Below are 17,626 nucleotides of genomic sequence, written 5' to 3'. Positions count from 1 at the left end.
ATTTCTCTAACTTGACCCTGTGAGATAATAAGGCCAGCAACAGTCCAAGTATTTCTGAACCTCATCTCCAGGACAGAGTCCATACTCCTAAACCTGAAGACATTCAGATGCCTCTAATGAAAGCTCATAATAAACCCCCAAACTTTTTATTGAGGATTAAATGAGATTATTTGAATAAGTGCTTTAATGGATTTTGGCTCATTAAATAATAACTAATATTTATTTTAATATTATAATGGAATATTTTAAAGTAATTTTAAAGCTTTATGGGGCTCTCCAGGCATAAGATTGTATCATTCTCTGATTTAATCATCAAAACAAAATCTTGGTAGCTCCATCATGAGAGCTTAGGCCAGTCCTTAGAACTTTGACTTTAATAGGCTACAGAACTTTGCATCTGTGATTTCACCTGAATAGGCATCTTCTGGTCCCAAAACCAAGAATGTAAAATATAGTTCCAAGTAAGACTCACTACAGGTGCCATTTTTGCCTGCCTCTAGGTATATGAGCTTCAGAGTCACAAGAAATTAAGTAACAATCAAAACAATCTTTGGAATCTATAGTGATCTATAGAGAGGCAAGGAGTTTCTGGCCTGCCAGGACACTATGCTGCCATACCCTGTCTTACGTATTGTCCTAAAGAACAGAAAGGACTCAAAAGTCCAAAAAGTGCAAGTTAAGACATTAATCAAGGCCTCATCTTTGACTGCAGATGCAAACCACTCTACTGGGGAAAATGCTAATGAAACAAAGTAATTAATGACACAAAAGCTCTTGGGCAGCAAACTCTAAATAATACTTTGTATTATTCTGTATTCCTTAATAAGATTTTGCACCTGACCTGTAGTCTCTAAACTTTAATGACAACATGTGGATAGTTGGTATAGAACAGCAAGTCAGTACAAATGGAGAAAAGGCAACTTACTATTGAAAAAATTGTTTGCTGTAAGTAAAGATCAACAAACTGAGAGAGCTATACATAGCTAGGCTTCCAACAGCAGATAGGAATAAATCACTCAACAATTAAAGAAAATTTGAAGATAGCACTCTTCACTCCCAGAGAAAATATTTAAAGACCGTATCTCAAAATGGATAGTAAACTAGAGTACTAGAACTATTCCTAACATGATCATTTGGTATTATAAAACTAAAAGATCACTTTTGTATAGATCAACTGAAAATAAAAATTAAAAAATGAAGCTTAGAAATTATGTGATAAGAAATTCAGCACTTCATGGTTCTTATCTATCATCTTGGTCAATTTTGTATTTAGTTAACACTGGCTGCCTATGGGAAGGAAAGAAAATGGGAGCTGAACAGGAACATTTACTTTCATTCTATATACTATATATCATTTGAATTTGGTCAATGAATGTATACTCATTATTTTTTAAATATTCTGTAGTTAAAACTAAGAATTGTGCCAATTTAAGACACTTAGAGTCTGAGTGGTAAAACTTGAACCTAAACTGAGAATTTTTATAATGCACGTGATATATATATTATATATGTGGACAACTTACATTAAAAAAGGTTCAGGGGGATATACAAGTTATTAAATAGTGATTATGTCTGGAGACAAGAATTATAGATACTTATTTTCTTCTTTCCTCATTTGTATTCTATAATTTTCTATAATCATGTATTGATTTTGTGATAAGAAAAAATTGTGTTACTAAGAAAAAGGTAAGATAAACACATTTTGATATGTTCATATAATGCAATATTAACCACGAATAAAAAAGAATGAACTCTGATACCCACAACATGAATGAATCTCAAAAGCATGTTAAGTGAAACAAGCCATATCAGTATATCGTGTGATTTAAGTCTAATAACTTAAAATCTAACCATTTCTATAACGATAGAAGTTCAGAATGGTTATGGGGGGCGAGACAGGATGAGAATTAATTGCAAGGGAGCACAAAGGAATTTTCTGGGGTGATGAAAATGTTCTATATCTTGTTTTGGGTAATGGTTACGGGGATATGTATAATTTTAAAGCTCTTTAAACTGAATTATTTATAAATTTTTTTAAATTAATTTATTTCTTGGCTGTGTTGGGTCTCCGTGCTGCACGCGGGCTTTCTCTAGTTGCAGAGAGCAGGATCTACTTGGTTGTGGGGCACGGGCTCCTCATTGCGTTGGCGTCTCGTTGCAGAGCACAGGTTCTAGGCACATGGGCTTCAGTAGTTGCGGCACATGGGCTCACTAGTTGTGGCTGTTGGGCTCTAGAGCACAGGCTTCGTAGTTGTGGCTCACGGGCTTAGTTGCTCTGCGGCATGTGGGATCTTCCTGTGTCCCCTGCATTGCCAGGCAGATTCTTAACCACTGCACCACCTAGGAAGCCCATTTATCTATAGATTTTATATGTTAGTATAGTTCAATTAAAAAAAGACAAGGAGTAAATTAGTATAAAAATGTATTACCCATAAATTTTTAATCTGAGGGATTTCTTTGGTGGAAAGTCACCCCTATAACTTTACTGTAAGAATAGCTTTGAAAATTAGGAAAATATAGTGCAGAAGAAATTCTACAGAAGGCCCAATTGCAGCTTCAAAACTTCATAGTTCCTATCCATGTGAGCTTTGGAAAATATTATTTTATAAACATTACACACCATACATTTACGATTGAAGCAAAGCATGTTGTTAAGGTGAGACCTAGGGCTTTTGTGATGATTTAGAACAGGATGATTTCTTCTAAAACTTATCAAAAGGTAAATAAAGGAAAATTTTACTGAGAACCGATTTCATATTATGATAAGCTATAATAAATTAAACAAATGATTAATTTTATATATCAGCAGTTTGCCTCAAAATGGATTGATAAGTGCATTCACAAGCACATATCTGCTGTCTCTCCTAAGTCAAATCACTTATATCTGGCCTTTAATTTCCTAAGCTACAAAATAAACATATTGAATTTAAACAGTTGTTTTCAACCTTTGGTATGCATCAGAATCACCTGGAGGGCTTGCTGAATGTAGATTTAACGAGTTTCTAATTCAGTTGGTCTGAGAAGGAGCCTGAGAATTTGCATTCCTAACAAATTCCCAGATCGTGCAGATGCTGCTGAGAACCGCCCTTTGAAAACTACTGAATAGTTCTAAAGTATATTCAGACAAATATCAGCCAAAGGATCAGAAGTTCTGCAGATAAATGGAAAAACCCATTAATGAAGAACTATGTACAAAATTGTTGAATTTATAAAACAGTATGGCCATTTGGAACAAGATTCCTAAGTATTATTATGGTAGGGATCTTTTGCACTATCTCTATTTTGATCTCTAAGATTTGAGGGCCTGGGAAGATTCTCTTAGAACCATAGCTACTTTTGTACTCCTTGTGTTGTAGTGTTTTTAAGATCTAATTCTGGGCTGGGAGGGAGTTTCCAAGAGGTGGAAAATCCTCATGTCTCAAACCAGTTGTATTAGGTTTCATTACCCTAGTTATGACATTGGAAATAGCTGTTCTAATTACTAAAAACTATGCCAAAAAAAAAAAAAAAAGCAATTCTGGCAGAGAAGCAAAAGCAGATGAGGAAATGCGAGAATATCAAAATAAAGCCAGTTAGGCTTTATTGTAACACCACAAGCATGTGCGTGATTTCCCTCTGCTAGTTGTAAATCTTTAAGGAGCCAGGAACAATCATGCTTTGCATTAATTAATAACACAGCATTTCAAAACACTTGTTTTAAAACCAGGAGATTTCCATTTCAACTACAGATTGCAGTAACATGGTTATCAGCAGAATTGATCTCAAAATAGTAAACACTGCAGTTTTTCAAGTTATTAAATACCCACAGCTGTTTAAGTGAATTTCAAAATATTTGTTAATCAGCTGATGAGCAAGAATTTATGGAAACTCAGTATTTTTTTTTCTCTGTCTTCAGGGAGCTTTTAGTGTAGTTGAAGGGAAGAGTGTGCATGCTACAGTCAGAATAACTGATTGGTAAACGAAATGGTACCGACAACTTCAATATAAGTGCAGAAAAAGTTAAGTATGAGCTGATATAGGTGAAGGGGGCGAGAGTGGGACTTCAGATGGGTCTTAGGATGGAGGAAACAAAGGAAAGGACTTTAGAAAAAGAAAATAGCATCATCAAAAGTCTTGGAAGTTGGGTTAAATATGATGCTAGCCTGTTGGTAAAGGGACATGTTAGGGATTTGTGGGATATCTGAGTGGCCAGGTTCATCCTACTCTATACATCTATACATACACTCTGTACATCTCAATAATTGCTCAAAGAACATGTATAAAGGGCCATCTGAAAGCCAGACGCTATGCTGTGGAGGGAATTGGCAGAATTTGGTTAATGTTTGAGAAAGGCAAAAGAATTTGGACTTACTGTTATGAATTCGAGCTGAGAATGGCATGATGAAAAGTTTACTTTAGGGAAACTAGTCAGATAACAGGGTGGCTTGGAGTTTCAGGGTCAGCTTTTGGGATGGTTACAGGAACACCTGTTAAAAACCCACTGCTGTTATTCATATGTGAGATAATAAAGGTCTGGTATAAAAATGGAAAGAAAGTAGTAAATATGAGAATCATTTTGAAAGAATGAACAGCAGGACTTGATGACATATGCAGAGAGGATGAAGGGGGAGAAAAGGTTAAAAATAGAGATAAGGTTTTTGGTCTGGAAGACTGGTAGAAAAAAATTGCCTGAACAAACAGAAATGTGGGAGTTGAGTCCATTTGCAAAAAGATAATACAAAGTTTGATTTGGGACATACTGGATTTAGGGGACGGAGGAAAAAACTAAGTGAAAAAACTAAGTCAACCTCTTTCACAATCAAAACACAGGTGAGAGGGGGACAGAATTTCACGAATTGTCAACATCTAGAGAAGGATTAGGAGAAACAAGGTCAGGCATATCATTTTCTACAACAGCGTAGACCTGTAAACTAAAGAGCTGTTAGCTTTAACTCCTCAGAACCCTTCCCTATCAGGCCAAATGCTAAATTCTTTTTAACCCTATTTCTGAATATCTGTAGTGTGTTCAGAAATGTTGTCTCACATTTTCCCTACACTATCCTTTTCAGGTGCTTAAAACCTGAAACATGAGTCATGTCACACAGCCTTAAAAGCTTACCCCTCTAATCATCCTGCATACTATTTCTAGAACATTCATAGTCAAGATCCATAATTGTCCACTACTTACAGTGTGAAGTCCAAAACCCTTAGTCCGGCATTTCAGTGTCTCTACAAAACGATCTTAGTCTACTTCTTTTTCAGCTCATCTCACATTTCTTCCCTAACCAAATGGTGACAGGGTAAATTTTTGGATAGAGACATAGTATGTTACTTGTATACCCCTACCTACCTCTTTCCTAGTCTGATGGTAAGGCCCTTGACTCAGGAGTTTTTGCAGAGCAAAGAGCGGAGGTTGTCTGAAGTCAAATACGTTTCCTGACTTGGATAAAATTCTAAATGCAATGAGAAGATTAAGCCAGGTGACCAAGCGGGGAGGAGAAGAGAGAGTAATGTCTTTGAGGTCAACAAGAGAGGAGAGGGTGAGATTTCACCCCAAACAGGAAGAGACTGGGGAGGGTCAACGAGTAACAAGGACCCATCTCCATTGTCAGTTCCCTGCAGAAGCAGCAGGACCTGGGGGGAGAAGGCACCGGGTGACTTGGAGAGGCTAAAGTCTAGGTCAAGGGGCTCCATAAAAGAGTCTAATGTAGCAAGCAGTTAGGATGTGTGTTGGGGCAGGGGTGCTTCAGTGATGGACCAATGACCAGAGCAGTCTCCTTGATGTAATCTCCTGATAAAGCCGAGGGACTTTCACCTTCACATAACTGAGAGAGTGGGGAGGAGCAAGTACCAAATGAATAGAATTTAATTTCCCACCAACCTGATTAGGATAAGGACTCAGGGTAACATTAAATTGATTTAAAGAAAGTAAAAGTGATATTTCCTGCATAACTGGATTAGTGAATTCAGAGTAAGAGTCATACCCCTATGAACCTTTTGTAGGTGTTCAATGAGGGTCAGTCCTAGGCCTTTTTCACCTCTCTCTTTTAATTCTCTTTCAATATCGTCTCATCCTTTAACATCTTTATATCAGTAACTTCCAATATATATTTGTGATATTGTGATTTATAATAATATATGTTTGATTTGTCCCCCTTTCTGGCACAGAATCTTAACACCCTTGGAATCTCCTAAATGATGAGCGTGACAAAGGTGTCTTTTATTATGTTAATAACTTTTGGAATGCCACTAGGACACCCAAGGTGGGTGGGGGGGGGAGTTGCCAGAAGAGTCAACCACCACGTGATTAGAGGGCTGGAGCCTTCAGTCCCACCCCTAATCTCCAGAGCGGGGAAAGGGGCTGGAGGCTAAGTAATTTGCCAATGATTCAATCAATCATGCTTTTGTAATGAAGCCTCCATAACAACCCAAGAGGACTGGATTCAGAGAGCTTCTGGGTTGGTGAACACGTGGAAATTCAGGGAGAGTACTGTGCCTGGTGAGGGTTTAGGAATTCCACACCCCTTCTCATACACCTTGCCCTACATATATCTCCCATCTGTTCCTGAGTTATATCCTCATACAATAAACCAGTGATCCAGTAAATAAAATGTGTCTCTTAGTTCTGCGAGCTGCTCTAGCAAATTAATCTAATCGAGGAAGGGGTCATGTAAACCTCTAATTTATAGCCAGTCAGTAGTACATGTAACAATCTGGACTGGTGACTGGTGTCTGAAGTCTAAGGAGGGGTTGTTGGAACCTCTAATCTATTGCTGGTCAGAAGTACAGGTGATAAACCAGGATTGCAACTGTTGTCTGAAGCCCAAGGGTGGGAAGGAGGAGGAGGAGGGAGCAGTGGGAGGGGTGTGGAGGCGATCCTGTAAGACTGCATCCTTAACCTGTGGACTCTGATGCTATCTCCAGGTAGGTAGTGTCAGAACTGAGTTGAATTCTTGGACATTCTGCTGTGTTCAAGAATCAGTCAGTGTTGTGTGGGAAGTGCCCCTGCTTTCAACAGACGTTGAAACTGATGCTCAGAACCACTAAAAGAATATCTTCATCCCGGAATTCGCCTCTGAGTTCAACTCTCAAATGGCCAACTACCTACTTGTATCTGCACCTGTCTGTGTCAGAGACATCTCAAAAGTGCCCCAGGAAAGACAACTCTTGGTTGCCATCTTCCCTTTACCTAAGTGCCTCCCCCTCCTTCTTCCTAATTCTCTATTAAGGTTCAGGGAACTATGGATTGTGAGCTAAATCCCACCCCCGCCTGTTTGGGTAAATAAAACTTTACTGGAACTCAGCCATGCCAAGTCCTTCATGTATTGTGTATGACTGTTTTTGTGCTACAACAGCAGAAATTTTATGGCCTACAAAGTCTAAATTATTTACTTATCGGGCCTTGTACAGAAAAAGTTTGCCAATCCTTGCTCTTTGTGTTTTTTCAATGTATTCATCACAACTTGCAATTATTTGTTTGTTTAATTATGTGGTTATTTAACTATCTCCCTTATTAGAATATAAGTTTCTTGAGGGGAAACAAATTATTGTTTCTCCAGCACTTAATTGCAACAGTGTCTGGCCATGGTAGGTGCTCAATAAGCAGTCATTGACTAGATTACATGAATGAATGAATGGCTTATTGTATCTTAAAATGTTATTTCATTCTTTTGCCTTAGCACGAAACTTCCATTCTTGATTACCCTCTAGTGACCTATCTTAAGTAATAGTTCCGTAATAATTCGTCGTCTCACCTTCTTTCTCCTCTACTCACTCCTCCTTCCAGATTAATCTTTCTAAAACAGATTTCAGATATATCACTTTCCTGCATAGTAACCTGGAGACCTGATCACTCACCCACAATCATAAACCTCTTGAGCTGCCATCTAAGGCCCTCTGACTCTAGCATCACCCTATCTTTCTAGCCTAAACTCACCGACTTCCTGCATGTCCTCACTATTGTAACTACTACTTCCTCACCCTAAACCTCCCTACCGCTCTCTGATCTACTTGTAACGTTCTTTCCCATCACTACCACCCTGACTTGTCAAAATCCTATCCAACCTTCAAGTAATGCCTTTAAGCTGCCTTTCTTAATCTCCTCAAAACACATCTTTCTCTTCTCTGAACTTCCGAAGCACTTTTTATACCTATAGTAATGTGTGTGTCATTTGTCCATATTGCCTTCTCCCCTTCAGCTGGTACACTCCTTAAGAAGAGGAACCACACTTTACCCATCTTGTTATCTTCTGAGGTACTTAGAACAGTGTGTTCCTCAATCTAAGTAGATAACCACTGGAAGAATCAATAAATTCATGGCTATTATTTTTATCTCTTTTTAAAATCCTACTCATGCCTTATAGACCAGAATCTTCACTGCCCACCCTAGCCTCTGAGTCCTTCCTTTCTCTCCTGCTTTGTACTTTGTTTCCATCAGTGACTTTCTTACCTTCCAATTAGATTGTAATCCCTAGAAGTCAGAGACTAAACCTTGTATATCTTTGTCTTCCTCTTCCTTCACCTTACAGTACCTTGTGCATTGTAAGTGCTCAATAAATAAAGCTATGAAGAAGCCCTTCATTTTTCTACCTCCTTTCCTGCTCTAACAGAACTATGACTGCCTCAGCTGATAAAGCCTGTTTCTGAGACATGTTACCAATGAAGGTTTGTCTGGGAGACAGTGATGTTGAATGAGAATGTGTAAACCGAGTCTCCAGCTTCAATATTCATCAATTTAAGAAGGGGATACTGAAAAGCTGCTCTAAAAAAAAAAAAAAAAAAAAAAAACTCCTTACATGAAGCTGGCTGGAGCTGCCTGAGCTGCTAATCCCTGCAACGTTTTCAGTCTCTGCCTTGAGCATTCAGAGTGCATTCTTGCCTTAACCTCTACAGGCAGATCTCTCCATGGTAACACTGGAATGTTTGTTATTTTAGGAAATCTGCCTTACTGCATGCAGTGCTATTTACATTAGCTTCCATAAATGCAATGGCTTGAGTGTTTACTGCTTTGTGTGAGTAGGAAGGTCCTGGTGGCTTAATGAATGCCTCTCCCTAATTCTGCTGTCCTGTTTCATTTTTGAGGCCAACGACAGTGTAATTACACATTAATAAATAGCACTTACATAATACTGGGGGCGGGGGGGGAAATGGAGAGACAAAAAAAAAAAAAAAGGAAAGAAACAGAACAAGAATTTCTCCCGACATTCCTTTGCAAGTACATTATCTTCCCACTGCCTTCATACCCCCCAGGTCTGGTCTCATTTAAAAAGTTCTTTGAGATAAAGCTTCCACCATGCTGTAAAGAGAATATCAATAACTGGAACAATGGACAGCTTTTCCCTGCAACTCTGTGGACACCTTCACTAAGGAAGAGAAAAACGCTCTGTAAACTGCACTATATTAGATTTTCTGACTCCCTAGTAAGAAAGATGTAGACAAGTTGCTGCAGCATGACAGCTCCATCACAAAAGTCCTGAGCACTCTAGTCACAGCACGCTGTCCATCTGAACGGATGTGGAGCGCTGACAGCAAACGTGGAGTGCTGTCACTCTGTGGTATGTCAAGTTTGTAGCATTTTTCTGTTGTTCTGTGAAGTTAATTATATAAAAGAAGTTCATAAATATTCTACAGGTACGCTCCAGCTAAAATAGATGGTGTACAATATTTTGCTGGAATGGAAAAGGCGAACAGCTAGACAGATAGCAAAATCAATTAAATCAAATAATCTTTATCAAAACTCTTAATATTTGAGGAAGAAAGGCTCTGAGGTAAAACTCTGAGATTACATCCCAGTCCAGACGTTCATACTGGGATCACGTGAGAAATATTCATCTATGTGAGGTGGGGTAAGATGAGTGTTTTTCATTTGGGCAACTCAAACCTAGAAGTGTACGATTTGCAAGCTCTCTTTCTTCTAAAGCCCAACTGTGGTGTTCCCAATTGTGAGGGGTTTGGGGGCAGGTGGAGGAAGTGAATCAGTCCTCAGAAATCAAGCTCCTTCATTCCCTAACATCTGTAAGGGGGATTAGGGGTGGCTTTGCTGGAGATGAAGGAAATTCTTCAGCCTCTGTGGAGCAGGCCCAGAGCTTAGAAACTGAACTTGTGCCTTCCACATTGTAGAAGTATGGCCCCTGTAGTGACAAGTGGCATGGCAGACTGGGTATAATACAGTAGAACTAAAATGCTGCTACTATTAGCAGACAAGCATAACACCCACAGCAAGGGCTTCAGGTATCACAAATAACAAGTGTTGTCACACATCACTGTACAGGCAAAGTGCTTTATAATAGGTCTTACAATATTCTTTACCTTTACCTAATTCACAGAATGGGCCAGTTGAAGCAGTGAATAGCTGCATCAAACCATGATTTGCTGTCTCAAGAGGTGACATCAATTACCTACTCAGTCAATCCTCCATCTAAACAACCAGCAGGACTAGCTTTCTATAATGCAACTCATAAGCTTTTATTCCCTTCGCTTAATTTTTTAATTTTTAATCCTTCATTGCCTAGAACATGAAGTCCTTAGCTATGTTTTCCATCATTCTCCAACACTTATCATATATTTGGTAACACCAATTACTCCCAATTCCTTAAGTGTGTTCCACACCATTGGGTATATTGTTCCCCTGCCTAGAATGCCCTTCTACTTTCAGCCTTTAAGGCCCCAGGTCAAGGCTGACTTCCAACTGAGGCTTTCTTGGACTTCCAAAGAGTTCATCCCTCTCATATCTAGGTCCTCTTAGCACAACGTGTATATTTCTCTCTGTTCATTTATCACGCTGCATTTTAGTTCTTTGTTTACATGCCAATCCCCTGTTGGACTTTAAACCCTTTGAAGGCCAGGACCTCCTAGACCAGTGGTTCTTACCGAGCATCCATAGCCTAGAGTGCATTTTGGAAATTTGGGGGGGGGGGGGGGGGCGGTATTTCTTGTTTCAATGATGAGTGGGGCTAGGGGGGCTACATAACTTGCAATGAGCAGGACAAAGCATTGTTCCAAAATCTGAGTGACTTTCAAATGTTCCACTGGGCACTAATAGAGGTAATCAAATTGTTTATATACTCTTCTGAACCTAGGACTTAATTCTGTTGTATATAGGAACACAATGTTACTATACTCTGAATCTTCTATGAGTTAAACTGCTATGTAAATTAAAGGAGTTATTTAATTAATTTATTTAGAAATTTACCAAGAGTTTTTCACCTTGGCATTGCCACTTGCCATTTTTGTTTGTTTGGATTTTTTTTTTGGCCACACTGTGTGGCATGTGGGATCTTACTTCCTTGACCAGGGATCGAACCCTTGCCCCCTGCATTAGAAGTGCAGAGTCTTGACCACTGGACCACCCAGGAAGTCCCTACCACTTGCCATTTTTGAATTGCCAACATAACATGCCTGTACCAGACTGCATTTGAAGCTGTGACTTCCCATACAAGCACAAGCACCAGCCTATTTCTTTATATCCTTTAATATAGTTGTACTCAAGAATTTACTTATTAAACATTAGTTTATTAAAAATTAATCTCCCCTTGTTGTATAACAAAGGGAGTCCAACTCGAGGATGGAAGATGCCTTAGAGGACTGGGGCGGGGAGGGTGGGGGGGACTCGAGGGGGGGAGTCAAGGAAGGGAGGGAATATGGGGATATGTGTATAAAAACAGATGATTGAACTTGGTGTACCCCCAAAAAAATAATTAAAAAAAAATTAATCTCTTAATATTTCATGTGGTTTAGTATCTACTTCACTGGGTTGCTTTGAGGCTTACATTAATTTGAGTTAACATATGAGGTATTTAGAGCAGCAACTGGCACAAAGAAAATGCTACCATATGTGCTAATGTTATCATTACAGAAAAGCTGTTGAATATTCATTGATAAATATTTTAAATTATACTTGGAATTTAAGAAATCCTGTGAGTTTACTTCTAGGTTTTATATTATAATAATCTGAGCCATTTGAGTGTGACTACATGATCCCAAGATGCTACAGAAAGTGCTTCAATATTTCTTTTTATCTAGGAGACTAAAGTGAGATATAATTCTCATTGTGACCAATTTGCCCTGAATAATTCACACTCTGTCATAATCTTCCTGGGGAGCAATAACACAAATTGACAACTCTGAGTTTGGTCTTTGCCTATAAAACAGTTTTTCTATGTGCAAGGCTAACAGGTCCAGAGGGAGAACTGTTTGACCATTAATCTCTCTAAGGACCTACTGTAGGAGGCCCCCTGTGGCAGAGCTTTCCGACTTGGGTGTTCTAGCCAGTGTGCCTCACAGTGGCCCACCACTGTGCTGAGATGCCACCCCCACAGGTAATCACCTCCAGCCATGACCAGCCTCAGTCACTTACCTCATAACACAGACACATAATCATCTCCTATGAAACTGAACTTTCTATGAAAAAGGTTGGGAAACACTGGTTGACAGAATTCACAGCACAATGTAATCAAGTTTATAAATGTACAAAGAGTTGGGCAATAACAATAATAAATTTTAATAGGTACCATAACATTAAAGAAGCATATCAATATAGTACAATTTATGTGACGATGTATTTCTTTTTTCTGCTCATCCAGTGTTATTATCCTCTAGAACAAGGTACTTAACCTTATTCTAAGCATTCCTTTAGGATAGACTGTAAATAATTTAGTCTCTTTGAAATTATAATTTTTCTGTTCTTCAAGTCTGTTTTAAAAACTGAAACCAATCCATTCCCCCTTATTAGCATTGCAAATAATGAACTACATATACCCATCTCAGTGCTTACCAAAGATACTGATAAAAATAAGTATGTGTGCATAAATATATCTGTGTCTGTAAATATAAAACTAGAACAATGAGAGCGATTTTATTTCAGAATTTATGTATTTTTCTTTTAAAGTGCTTACCTTGGAGACTATACACTTTCCCCAATGATGCTGGACTCATAATAGAATGTCAAAAGGCTACTTTGGAGATTATCTGAGCTAATTTTTCCATGTTACACACATGGAGGCTGAGAGTGATGTATTCATAGTCACACAGTTCAGAAAGAATCAGGATAGGGCTTCCCTGGTGGCACAGTGGTTAAGAATCCACCTGCCAATCAGGGGACAGGGTTCGAGCCCTGGTCCAGGAAGATCCCACATGCCACGGAGCAACTAAGCCCGTGAGCCACAACTACTGAAGCCCACGCGCCTAGAGCCCGTGCTCTGCAACAAGAGAAGTCACCGCAATGAGAAGCCAGTGCACCGCAATGAAGAGCAGCCCCCGCTTGATGCAACTAGAGAAAGCCTGCGTGCAGCAACGGAGACTCAACACAGCCAATAACTAAGTAAGTAAGTAAGTAACTAACTAACTAACTAAGTAAACAGAATAAAATAAAATAAGGATAGAAATCCAATTCTTTTAATTCCCAGCCAAATTATTTCAAATTAAAAAATCATATGGGATTTTCCATATATTTCAATATGTATCTTGCAAAAAGCCTATGAACTTTATTTTTTACTCATATCTATCAAATTACCTGCATACACATCATTTCCTGAGTTTGTTAACCAGAGCTTTCTGCCCTCATCGTGGCCTAAGCCCCCAGGCTGGCCACTTTCAAGTAAGAAGTTCCATTCATTTCTGCTACACCTAATAAATACTATCATTTGCTATTTTTTTAAATTATAATTAATGAGTGAATTTATTGTAGGGTCTCAATTTTTAAAATTTTCTTTCTTCTATACTCATAACTATTGAAAACTAATTTCTTTTTGCTTATTGGAATTTGCAGACTTTTATATAATTCCTATTTATTACTTGAATAATAAAAAGAGCAGTTGATAATGAGAAAAATGAGGAAAAGTCACTGGTTTTAAGCAATTTGGTTATGCTGTAAATCGTCATTTTCTACGTTTCTTATTATTTGCTATTTTTGTCATGATACGGGAACGGTGGGGAAACACTGCCTTATGCTAATTTTTAGCATTGCTCTTTTCATCCTGATTCTAACCTTTGTATATGTGACCAATAAATTAAACTGCACTTGTTTTGCTTTTTCGTTGATCTAAGATTTGTAAGAATACCTAGTAATTGTTTATGTTGATTGGGCACAGATAGATGCTAGGGTTCCTTCAGGAAGTATCTTTTTTAGTAAATTAAAAGTTGAATGTAGGAGGGGAGTTCCCCTTGAGGTAATCTCCAAGAACAACAACACAGATTAATGCAATTATCTACACAGCAGTGAGGGTTCTCTGTTCAATATTAGAACCACATTATACATTCTTCACAGTCATACATCACTCAGTGTGGCAGGCAGAATCCTAAAATGGCCCCTGTGATCTCCACCTCCTGGTGTCCACACCCAGAGTGTGGAGAGACCTGTAACTTGCTTCTAACCAATAGAACATGGCAAAGATGAAGGATATCACTATACAGTTATGCAATGTTATATGGCAAAAGTTAAGGGGTGTTGCAGCTGTAATTAAGGTCCCTACTCAGTTGACTTTAAGTTAACCAAAAGGGATAGTACACTGATGGGCTTGACTTAATCAGGCGAACCTCTTAAAAGTGTCTAGAAGTGAGAGAAGCAAGAGACTGTCTCTCTCCATAGCTGGCTGTGAAGAAGCAAGCTGCCATAATTTCTACAGTCACATAGAAATATTCTTCCAACAACCTGAGGGAGCTTAGAAGTGGATCCTTCCCTAACTGAGCCTCCAGGCGAGAAAGCAGCTCCGCTCACACCTTGATTTCAGACTTGTGAGACCCTGAGCAGAAAACCCAACTAAGCCATGCCTGGACTCTTGACCCACAGAAACTGTGGAATAATAAAAGCATGTTGTTTTGAACCATGAGTCTGTAGTAGTTTCTCACACAGCAATGGAACACTAATACATATATATACATAAAGTAGGGCTCCTGAAAGCATGAAGCAAGTGCCGCAGGAAGTACAGCCCAGACCTCACCTGCACCTCCATGTCAGCTGGCTCCTCCAACAGATGCAGCAGTTGTTGCTTCTCTTGAGATAGCTGTTCTACAAGTTTCTCCTGTGCAGCCAGGCTCTGACTCAGTTCTTCAATTCTTCTGGAGAGAAGAAAAAGTAAGAACAATTATGGTCATGATACTACTACTACCTTTATTTTTCAGCTCACTCCAAAGATAGCATGGTCCGGTACAGTAAGTTTTTACCTTTTTGAGTCATTGAATTCTTTGATACTTTTCTTCAGTAAGCCATGTATTCCCTGCCCCAGCCCCCAAATATATATACACAAATGGTTTTTTGCTTACACTGTCGCAGGTTCATAGACTTCTTGTAGCCAGTCCATGGATCTATACACCATAGGTATAAAACCCTTGGAAGAAGGGGCCAGAAGTTGTGGTGTTTTTTTTTCTATTGTTATTGTTGTTCCATTCAAAAAACAATTATTAGGTAACCATTATGTATATAACTCAACGCACGCTACCAAGTACTGGGAATGTAAAGTTGGAAAACACGCAATCTCTGCTCTATAGAAACTTAAATTCTTTCGGTGTGTGTGCCAACAGTTTGGGGAATGGGGAGGCACAGATATATCAACAGATAGAATATAATAAGTGCTACCATACCAGAGGGGTATGCCAAATAGCACACTGAGTGTTGCCATGCAGCTATAGGAGGAAAGATAAAGAAGTAATTTGTTTGACTTGGAGGAGTCTGGGGGAAGCTCAGGAGAAGAGATTTTGAAGATGGGGTTATTTTCCAGGCTCGGAGGGAGGAGCTTAAATACAGGAATGAAGGGATGACGATACGAGATATATGGGGAAGAGTCACTGGAAGGGAAAAGAGGCTGGAAATTCAGACTAGAATTCAGTTGTCAAAGACTGTGCATGCTGTGCTGATATATATATAAACCACAGGTTCACATCAACAGGTATTCATCACCTACTGTGTGCAAGGCACCTCTTGCTGTTTCTCTGCGTGTAAGTCTCTGAGTACTAGATATACCTGTCCTAGGAAAATGTGCTGGTGCTGGATGAAATGCTTCCGGTTGTGATTATTATTCCTCTGTAAGACAGTGATGGCACCTCGGCAGGAAAATAGTGAAATAGCAGAAAGGTGAAAGGTACCAGAAAGTCAAGTAGGAACCTCATAGACAAATGATAAATTAAGGTATGAGGACCCGCTAAGATTTGGAGATGGGAAAGAACTTTAAAAACTTAAAAACGTTATGAGAGAATATTAAACATTAAAAACAGAATGCAAGCGGTAATGATAATTACGACGTTGACTGTGGACTCCGTATCAGCTTCTCCATGGTATCTGTGCTAGGAAGTCTCTCCTTTTCTCAAGCCTCATACCTTGCTCATCCCTTTGCTCCTCAGTCTCTACAGATGATCTAGTCTCCTACTTCACAAAGCTATTCAAGGCCATTTAACATGAACTCCCTCAATTTATTTGTCAGGTATGCATTTGTTTTCTTTATTTCCTCCTTTTTTTTTTTTTTTTGGTTTCACAAGTGTTTATTGGAATGCAGATATGAGAGAGAGTCTCAGGGTATCTAGCAGGGAAGATAACAACAGAAGAGAATTGTACACTAATGGCTGTGCATCTAAAACATAACAACAATATAAAGACAATTCTGCTGTCACAAAAGGCTTCACAGAAGTAACCATTGATGCCTTTGTGAGGTTTGAAGAATGAATAGGAGCTCGCCAGGAGGGAAAAACACAGATGTTTCCCACAGAAGGAAGAGAACAAGCAAAATTCTGGGGACCTGACACAGCACTGTATGCTTCCGGAGGCAGCGTGCCTTCAAGGTTTGGATTCCAGCAATGCTGGAAGCCACGTTACATAACTCTCTAAATGCCAATTTCTTCATTTATAAAATATAATAATCCCTACCTCATGGGACTGTTAACTTTATGAGAGAATTAAACTTTATGGGAGAATTAAACAAGAATGTAAAGTACTCAGCTCAACTGTATAGTAAAACCCAACAAACCCTAGTTGTCATTATTATTACTAGTCTGCCATCAGCGAAATGTGAAGGGGTCATGGTAGGGGATGAGTCTGGGGGAAATCAGGGGTCAGATCATGACAGGCTTTGATGGCCACACTAAGAACAGATCTTATCTCCTAAAGATGCTGGAGAACTTTCTAAATGGCTCTGCAATAATATGATCAGATTTATGTCTCAAAAAAGATCACACTGGTCATTGTGGGTACCTTGTGTGTTTTTCACCTATTCAGTTAAAAACCACTTAAGACTTTTTATGCCACTGTAGTATCATGCATCGAAGAGGCTAAATTAGTTGTCAGTTTCATATTGCTGAACTTCCCACTTCAGAACTGCTCTGAATTGTTAGTTTGGGATGGAATGGAGAGGGTAGGACCAGAAGAAAAGAGAACCGTTAGGAAGTTGCTATAGTAACCAAGACACAGTGGTGGCCTCAACAACTGCCCACTTAACTTTATGAGAAAATGCAAGTTCCTTACTATATACAAAACCAACACAACCTAACCCTCTATTCCCAATACAGCTTACCTCTCACTAGTCTTCCCCAGACCCTCTACTCTGGTTACATAGCACTAATTACACATCTTGAAATATGCCCTTCCCTGTGTCTCCCCCAAGTGGTGTCTCTCCCAGCACAGGACATTCCCCTCCCCACCCACTTCCTACATTCCTTCTTCTAA

The 17,626-nt window shown here is 39.1% G+C and overlaps 1 protein-coding gene across 1 annotated transcript in view; it reads right to left on the bottom strand.

Moving 5' to 3' along the window:
* Positions 1 to 17,626, bottom strand: part of PDE4DIP (phosphodiesterase 4D interacting protein) — a 203,585-nt gene that overhangs the window by 83,158 nt on the left and 102,801 nt on the right. Inside the window, exon 8 of the mRNA XM_057720826.1 lies at positions 14,916 to 15,033. Coding sequence (XP_057576809.1) covers positions 14,916 to 15,033 — 118 coding nt within the window. The remainder of the gene's footprint in view (positions 1 to 14,915; positions 15,034 to 17,626) is intronic.

Source organism: Hippopotamus amphibius, chromosome 1 (genome assembly GCF_030028045.1).
Source record: "Hippopotamus amphibius kiboko isolate mHipAmp2 chromosome 1, mHipAmp2.hap2, whole genome shotgun sequence".
In the NCBI taxonomy this organism is placed as follows: Eukaryota; Metazoa; Chordata; class Mammalia; order Artiodactyla; family Hippopotamidae; genus Hippopotamus; species Hippopotamus amphibius.
The sequence above is the reverse complement of the archived record's forward strand: the minus strand, read 5'-3'. Positions and strand labels throughout refer to the sequence as shown.